Source organism: Octopus bimaculoides, chromosome 10 (assembly GCF_001194135.2).
Source record: "Octopus bimaculoides isolate UCB-OBI-ISO-001 chromosome 10, ASM119413v2, whole genome shotgun sequence".
In the NCBI taxonomy this organism is placed as follows: Eukaryota; Metazoa; Mollusca; class Cephalopoda; order Octopoda; family Octopodidae; genus Octopus; species Octopus bimaculoides.
The window spans coordinates 84,541,310-84,550,713 of record NC_068990.1 but is presented as its reverse complement, the minus strand read 5'-3'; the positions used below and the strand labels follow the sequence as shown (position 1 = coordinate 84,550,713).

Below are 9,404 nucleotides of genomic sequence, written 5' to 3'. Positions count from 1 at the left end.
AATTACAGGCACAACAGAAACAGGAAGTAAGAGTGAGAGAAAGTTGGGGCGAAAGAGTACAACAAGGGTCGCCACCACCCTCTGCCGGTGCCTCGTGGAGCTTTAGGTGTTTTCGCTCAACAAACACTCACAACACCCGGTCTGGGAATCAAAACCGCGATCCTATGACCGCGAGTCCGCTGCCCTAACCACTGGGCCATTGCACCTCCACCGTTCTACATTAGTCCCAGGCCATTCCAAGCCTTATGAATGAAAATGGATCGACAGAAATTTATGCGTGAGTGTATATGCGTGTTGATTTATATTTGTTGACTCAGAGCAGTAGAAGCCTACAAGAGCGATTGTTCCCCTCTTGGGTAGATAGACTTAATTTGTTCCTCTGTTTAATAACACCACCAGGCCTTGGATATTTGCTAGATATACTGTTTTAGAAGTTCTGTGTGATGCTGTGGTCACTATTTACAGCCAGGTGGACTGAGTAAGCCAGGTTTTAACCATCTTGGTCACAGACATAGCACACCACTGGTAGCATGATGTCCAGTAAACTGCACATGTATAATATACATGTACCCGTGTGTGTGAATTTCTTATTTCTTTACTGCCCACAAGGGGCTAAACATAGAGGGGGCAAACAAGGGATTAAGTCGAATTCATCGACCCCAGTGCGTAACTGGTACTTAATTTATCGACCCCGAAAGGATGAAAGGCAAAGTCGACCTCGGCGGAATTTGAACTCAGAACGTAGCGGTAGATGAAATACCGCTAAGCATTTCACCCGGCGTGCTAAAGTTTCTACCAGCTCACTGCCGTGTGTGTGAATTTCTGTCTAGCAAATCCATTGACAAAGTTTTGGCCAGCCCAAGACTAGCAGCAGAAGAAACTTACCCTAGGTACTGTGCAATCGGACTGAACTGAACCTGAACCCATGTGGTTGGGAAGCAAACTGCTTAACCACACAGCCAGACTTGAACGTTAAATGTATGTGTGTGTACGTGTTTGCATATGCATATATATTTGCTTGTGTTTAGTATATATATGTATGTGTATTGCCCAAACTAAGTTGGCTGGGGTAACCAAGTTAACTCCACAGCTGCAGGCATATTGTTGACTGATAATAGACAGGCTGTCTTAAAAACAACTGTTTGAAGTATATGTCTTAATTGACGAGACCATGCAAGCATCAGTAAATGTTATGTAAAACATTCAGAAAAGAGAAAGAAATTTGGGTAGGTTGTCGGGTAGGGTATCAGGTAGCTTGCTTGACAGAATGTGTGAACTAAACCAAAGTTTGATTTCTTTCCAATTTCATTTATTTGACAGGTTAGTTTAGTTCTTTCTTTGGTTTATAAAAATTTTTGTTTTTGTTTTTGTTTTTGTTTGTTTTCTTTTTTATCCATTTAGTATCTCTTCTGGCTAAGATTTACCTGGTGCAGGTGTCTTTTAAATTGATGCCCGTACATTGTTTTGTGTAGTTTTTCATTCTTTTATTTATTTTTGGTATGTCTTTGAAGGCATTTAAGTATTTATACACCACACACACACACACACACACACACACACACACACATGCACTTTGTGTGCATGCATGTATGTATATAGATGTGTGTGAGTGTATATGTATATGCTGTGTGTTGTTTATGTGTGCAGGGTATATCATCATCATCATCATCATCACTTTACACCCAATTTCTATGGGATGAATTGTCATGATTTGAGTAAAATCTTATTTGGGATTACCACTCACTTAATCATTACACACACACACACACACACACACACACACACACACACACACACACACACACACACACACACACACACACACACACACACACACACACACACACACATATGGTGTACATTTTAGGTGCATGAGGTAAGCACCAGACACTGACCTAAGCTGATAGAAGCTTTCTGTGAAACAATATTGTTCATGCTGTACCATCTGTAAAGACAACAAAAATAATCTGGATCTAACGCACTGGTCCTGTGGGACGAAGTGTGCAATCAAGCCTTTAAATGGAAGTGTGCCAAGTATGAGAGCCTTTGCAGGATTGCAGAGAGAAGGGATGCAAGCTATTTCAAACTAATATGCTTCTTCTTCTCATTTACCTGGTACATATAATTGCTAGTAGTTTCACTTCTAGAGTCCCTCTTAGTGTGAGGCGTTATTGTATAATAATGCCCTTATATAAATTAAATTATATATATAATAAAGAATATATATTTTAGGAGTGCAAAGTAAGCACAAGACACTGACCAAGTTGGTAAAATTTTCTATAAAATAATTTTGTTTGTGCAGTGTTTTCTCATGAATTATTTTCAGATCTAATAATTTAGACTCAGAAAAGAAAATTAAATCAAGCTGTAGTCATATAATGTATAGGAATAACCTGAACTTTGTATGTTTATATTTGAGCTAAGAGTTGTAGCTTCAGCACAAATACACACCTTGTGACAACAATTACCATAGTACTGCTATATTGCTGTATGCATGACTGTGTATGTGGATACAGCATGTCTGGAGGGTTAAGATCATCTCGCAATTGCATGGTCCAAGGTTCTATCCTCACGTGGCATCATGGACCTCTGACTGATCCACTCTTTTTTGGGTGAAACTGAGTAGACAAAAACTGTGTGGAAGCCTGCTGGATAGGATTATAAATGTGATTCAAAGGTTCAGCCTTATCACACTGTGTCATTCTGATTCTGCCTGAGAATTTCAAGTCCATGGAATACTCAGTCACTTAGCAGGTAATTCAGATGATCAGACAACTGAATACTCATACTTGCCAAAATTGATAGCAATCCATTTCCTTTACTCTGTGTGTGTGTGTGTGTGTGTGTGTGTGTGTGTGTGTGTGTGTGTGGTCACTGCCTCAGAATTACTGGTCTCGTGCCAAAATTTGAAACCATTGCTGCTGTCATCGTCTTCATCATCATCATAGTTATTTCTTGTCATCATTGTCATCATAGTCGTCATCATGATTGTTGTTGTTGTCATCATCATAACCTCCACCACCCTCTATTATTATAACTGTCGTACATTCATTATCTAATTTATGCTCTGTCTGGAATGTTAACTAAATAAGCTAGTTTCTGTGTCAGTGAATGTCTCTCTCCACACCAATGTACACAGTAGAGTGCTGACACAAGGTGTCAACTATCTCTTTAATTAAAGCATCTGTAGCTGTTAATAAGATATGTATATACGTATAGGTTGAGCTACAAGTTTATTTGATTTCCAGCATGTACCTATCTCTTCTTATCTTCCAAGTTATTCTGTGAACACGTGCGCGCGCACACACACACACACACACACACACACACACACACACACACACACACACACACACACACCTTTTTACTACTACTACCTCCACCACCAGCACCACCATTGTGTGTGTGTGTGTGTGTGTGTGTGTAAACTTGTGCCACATAGTACCGTACTGGATTACGTCAGTTAGGCAATTCTGAAATGCATAATGTCACACAAAATTCTGTTTACATTCATTTCGAAGACATTGAAAAACTCATTAATGTATGAGAAAAAAACCTTTGTCCTTTCTTTTATTATTTGTTTCTGTTTGTAATATAATCGTTACAAGAGTTAATTCATGAATGGTCTAAATTATTTCTTGGCAAATACTATTCTTATATTCTGTCTCAAAATGCTGGGCCTTATGAAGGAGAATACATAGGATCGAGATATGTGGTGCATTGCTGTACTCAAGAAGACCTACCCACCACAACAGAACTGAGATCCTAAAACCAAGGTGCCACATAAAAAAGCATTGGTTTGGGTGTTGGTACCTTGTAAAAAGCACCCAGTACACTCTGTAAAGTGGTTGGTGTTAGGAAGAGCATCCAGCCAAAACAGACTACAAAACCCGGTGTGACCTTTTGGCCATGGCAGTTTCCATCAAGCCATCTAACCCATGCCAGCATGGAAAACAGATGTTAAACGTTGATAATGATGATGTTGATTATTCATCCTTGGACTGTAACCATATGAGGTGTTGCCTTCAAGGATACAGTCAATTATATTGGTCCCCCAGTACTTGTAGTCTGATGATTACTTTTCTTGAACTCAAAAGGATGAAAGGGCAAAGGTGACTTTGGTAGGGATTTGAAATCAGAATGTAAGGAACATAACCTAGTACCACAAGGTATTTTGGCCAGTACTCTACCCATTCTTCCCTTCACTGTTTGTAATAACTGAAGTACTTTACTAATTTATGAAGCTATAATATTCTAAACGAGCTTCTCCCATATTCATTGTAAACTGATACGAAGTGTTTAAAATGGTTGTTGATGGAGTATAACTAAATCTCATAATTAAACCCCTAAATACTAACAGAAATAAACAAGACAGCTGATTAAAGGATAATTTTTTTTAATTACAAATTTAGTCAAAGTATTCAAGGTTTATTTATTACATGGAACATTGAAAAAAGCTAATTAGAAATTAACAAGCAATGACATAAAAAAATAACTCCATTTTAGTCAATGACTCTTGTTATTTTCATTGTTTTTATACACCTAATGTCCTTGAATTATTTCATTTCTAAACAATTCTATTTCCTTTGAATTGCCACATTTCATCATCATCATCACCATCATCATTGTCATCATTTTAATGTTCATTTCCCATACTTGCATGGGACGGACAGAATTTGTTGACGTGGATTTTCTACAACCAGATGCTCTTCCTGTTGCTAACCTTCACCTGTTTCCAAATAAAGTAATATTTCCTCATGACCAGACAACTATCATGCAAAAACAAATCAAGGCAAGGAGACAGTAACACAGACACGACAGGCTTCTTTCAGTTTTGTTTACCAGATCCATTCACCAGGCTTTGATCGACCTGGAGCTTTAGAAGAAACTTGCTCAGGGTACCATGCTGTAGAACTGAACCCAGAACCAAGTAACTGGAAGCAAGCTTCTTACCACACAGCCATGCCAGTGCCTAAGTTGTTATTATTTCCTGTGCTAACAAATCTCATGCATTTAATGATTTTTGTTGATTCTTACTGTTTGTTTACCCCCAAACAAACCTAGGACCAAAGGCACTCCAACCATAACCAAGCTGCCTTATTTATTTATTTATTTATTTATTTCCCAGATGTAGTGTATCTTGGACAGTGCTGGCAATGGCCAATATTTTTTCTTTAGCCCAGTGTATCCGAATTTTACTTCCTTTAATAACCATTTTATTGGAATGTCACTTCCATGTATATATGTTTTAGTTTTGGGTAAGTGCTTAGAGATAAGATTTTCATAACATCTTTCAGGGAGATTTTTTTTTTTAATGTCCATCATGTGTCACTTAAAATCCCCATAGCATGTCACATGTATCATATGTTCACCCTCAATAATCTAGGACTACATTGTCCAATGTTTTATTTTAAAGGTGGCTGAGCATAAGTTGAGGTGATTTATTTCTTGTAGATTAAAAGGCTCACACTTTGGCTGATGATTCTATTGACAGTGGTGATGTGATGATGGTGGTGGTGATGGTGATATTGTTGGTGTTGGTATGATTATATTGGTGTTAATAGTTTATGCAAATCACTTCTATACTAATTTGTTCAATAACGTTTAACATTTGTATATTTTAGTGGAGGTCGCTTAATGGCTGTTGGGGAAGAAATACGCCTGCCAGATGACTGTACAGTTGGATATATCATAGGTAAGTCTGTACCTGTATTTATTGATCCTAGTTACATAAATAATTGATCCTAGTTACATAAATAAATTTGTCATAGGTAAGCTAATATCTATCGACCATAGAGGAACGAAAGGAGCTGAGAGGACAGAAAAACCAAATTACTTAATTTTTGTTTTGTATGTTTTGGTAGTGAGGCAGAAAGAGGGGGCAGAGCCCATGAATGATCTCTATGAGTTCTCTGTGACTTGAAAGATTGGTGTGTTTAGTTTGGATATTTGTAACTCAATGTCTGTCTAAAAGAAATTTGAAAATTTCAGAGGATTTGATATTCTGGGAAGGAAGGATTGCATATAATTAGTACAAGGACCTGGAGAGAAAACAGTGCTGTAGAGAGTGATGAGAATGCAGATGGGAAAGCAGAGGTGGAGGTGGCATGCAACCAGGTAATTCCTAGAAGCAAAGGCCATTGTAATATTGGTATAATTAGACAGGTTGGAGAAACAACATATTTATAGAGCTCAGCAGGATTTGAACTCAGAGCATAGAGGGTCGAAACTAAATACCAAACATTTTATCTGATGCTCTGATGATTCTGCTAATCTGCTGCCCTTCAACTTTCATCCAATTAACTATGGAAAATTTAGTACAGCATTAGACTAAACAGATTACCTTAATGCTGTAGTATTTACTTTTGTTACACTAAATCCTGAGTTCAAATTCTGACTTTACCTTTCATCTCTTTAGGGGTTCTGTAAATAAAATAGTCTTTAAAAATAGACCCACGTTAACCCTTTAGCATTTAAACCAGCCATATCTGGCCAAAACATTCTACCTGTTCTAAATTAAACTGACCAGATCCAAGCTTCCACACCTACCTACCTACCTACCCTCCAATGTAATTCTTTCACATCATTGCAATATTGAAGCTATGGCATTATATCTGATAACGTCAAAACAACGTGAAGAAATAAGCAATACATTTGACAAAGAAATCTGAACGCTAAAGGGTTAAATATTATTCCTATTTCTTCTTCAGGACATCTTTTGAAGAAACCCCTCACAGAAGTGGAAGACTTCCATTCACACCTTGAGGCACTTTGGTTACTACGACCTAACCAACTGGAAAAACATGTAAGTCGACTTATATTCCTGCTGTTTGTATTCTTGCTGTGTTACCGCTGTGACTATGTGGCTGTTACTACAGTGACTGACTGTGTTACTACTGTGACTATGAAACCGTCTGTGTGTTAATGCTGTCAACATGCATGATGTAAACTCTTTGTTTATTACATAGTTATTTTGAACTCATAGTTTAGTTACATAAGCGCTCTGCGTTCAAACCAAGTGTTTTTTTTTTTTTACATTGTAGGTAACATTCAGTTATTCTTACTATGGAGAGAAAATGAATATTGTTAATGTTCCAGGATTTTCAGAAGATGAAGACCCAACTAGGTAAAGAACCTTTAATTTGTCTAATGTATCTAGTGATATATATTTATATATGTATGTGTTCAGAGTAGCATGGAAGAATGAAAGTACAATGACCATTCATGTGCATATTGTAATAACAGATCATATATGTATATGTGTGTGTGTGTGTGTGTGTGTGTGTGTGTTGCTGGACGTTTAATTCCTTTTTTTATTTCCATACGTACTAGTCTTTTTCTTCCCTATCTAATGGAAATATTTGCTACAGATCAGTGTGTCCAACTACCTGGCTACTGATGTGAAACTACAGTCTGACAATTACTACAAACACTATAAATAATATGCATTCCTCATAGTGTGTATTGAGTACTCTGGTGTTTTACACAAACAAAAGTGGCATTTAATATATATATGTGTGTTTGTGTTTAGGCTTTATTGCTATCACATCTGTTCCCATGCTTATGATAGTTTATTTCTTAGCACACTTGTTTAGCTTCAGGTCAGCTCTAATCTAGCAGGCCTTTCATGTGAGGCATTCTAGCTGTGACCTTCTCATCTTTTGGAAGAGGGAGTGTCTAAGATTGCATTATCTAATGTGTCTTTTTTTTTATATATTTTTAAAGTATGATGTATAATTCAATGGTAATTTGGCTCCTGCTTTTAACAGCAGCAACAAAGAATCTCAAGTTAGATCAGTTGTCATTACAGCTGGATGCTCTTCCTACTGTGAACCATTCAGTTATGAAGCAGACGATAGAGTTTTTACTCATTCACCTTCTCCCACCTGAAAAATGCTAAAAATAAATTTGTATACATATATTCTTGTGTTGCTCTTATTAAAGTTTGATGAGTGGCAACAATGGTAGAGCACCACCATTCTAAAACAAAATACTTTTATATAGTTACTTACATTCTGAATTCCAATCTCACTGAGGTCAATTTTTAACCTTTCATCCTTTTGGAGTTGATAAAATAAAGTACCAGTTAAATTCTGGAGCTAGTTGAATCAAATAAGCTGTTTTCCCAAATATATGTGAACTTGTGCTGACTTTAGAGATTTCTTATTTAAACTATTTTTTAATTTTTACATCTTTGTATCTTTATTGGTTTTCTTTTCCAGATTATGGTCACTTCACTGCTATCTCTTCCCTTACTTGAAGAAATGCCGGAACATTAAACAAAGTGTAGCCAATTTCAAGACCTTTCATTGAAGGAACTTCTTCATGTTTGACGGTTAACTTACACTAAGCATTGATCTCATTACTGTTGTCTCACAACACAGTAGCAGAAACAAACACGGCCCTCCCAGCTTATGTTTAAAAATTGAAAATCAGTTCAGATCTATTGATTACGGACAAAATTTTTCAAATTCTCTCTTTGAATTTTTTTTTTTTTTTACAATTTTATTTCTTTTTCCTTTTTTTAAATATTTATTTTTCCTTCTTTGGTAATTTCATTTATTTCATTTTTTATTTTTATTTTTTGTTTTTCTTTTAATATTTTAATTCAGTGAGGAGGGACAGTGTCCATAAATGACCTATGCGTACTCTTCCTCCTCATCACTGGTGAGGTTGCCACGACATGGTTGATGTTCGTTCAGCTTTTATTGCTGCAGGTGGAAGGCCTGTCTGAGAAAATGTGGGTTGGGCAAAGAGAAAATCCCAGGGAGTTCTAATTTAGGGGACAGAAAAAAAAAACCATTTGGGTGGAAAATTATTTGGTACAGCATTTTCATGGCATGACACAATAGAGGTGGGGATCAAGATTTTGGTTGTGTTGCTGTGATGGACAAGTTGGTGCCAAACCACAGAATGTCTAATGGTTCATGTATGTAACAGACCTAAAAAGCTTTGGTTCCTGCTGACAGCCAGGAAGGGCTTGAGCATCACCATATTTCTCCTTCTCCTAAAAATACAGAGCTTTTGAATAGCCAAAAGAGGGGATTTAAAAGAAACTGAAAGTTTCAACAATTTAAAGCCCGCCACCCTCAAAAACACAATTTAGCCAAAAATCTTTATTTTTCATTTCATTTATTTACTTTTTATTTATTTTCATTTTTTTTTTATTGTTGATAAAAATCAAAAAATATTAATGTAAAATCAGTAATGTTGCAGATTGTTATATCTGTGTGTGTGTGTACACAGCTGTGTTTCAGTATGTGCATGTATATGAAAGTTATGAAACAAACTATTTTTGGTATATATTTGCGCATTTTGTGCCCTAGCAGGTGTGTGTGCGTGTGTGTGTGTGATTGTGCATGTATCATTCCCTCTCTCTCTCTCTCTCTCTCTCTCTCTCTCTC

At 36.7% G+C, this 9,404-nt stretch overlaps 1 protein-coding gene across 1 annotated transcript in view; it reads left to right on the top strand.

Moving 5' to 3' along the window:
- The window catches only part of LOC106871323 (fringe glycosyltransferase), a 40,961-nt gene extending 31,563 nt beyond the window's left edge, over positions 1-9,398 (top strand). Inside the window, exons 5-8 of the mRNA XM_014917714.2 lie at positions 5,625-5,695; positions 6,711-6,805; positions 7,044-7,126; positions 8,223-9,398. Coding sequence (XP_014773200.1) covers positions 5,625-5,695; positions 6,711-6,805; positions 7,044-7,126; positions 8,223-8,313 — 340 coding nt within the window. The 3' untranslated portion in view covers positions 8,314-9,398. The remainder of the gene's footprint in view (positions 1-5,624; positions 5,696-6,710; positions 6,806-7,043; positions 7,127-8,222) is intronic.
- The last annotated feature ends 6 nt before the right edge of the window (positions 9,399-9,404 follow it).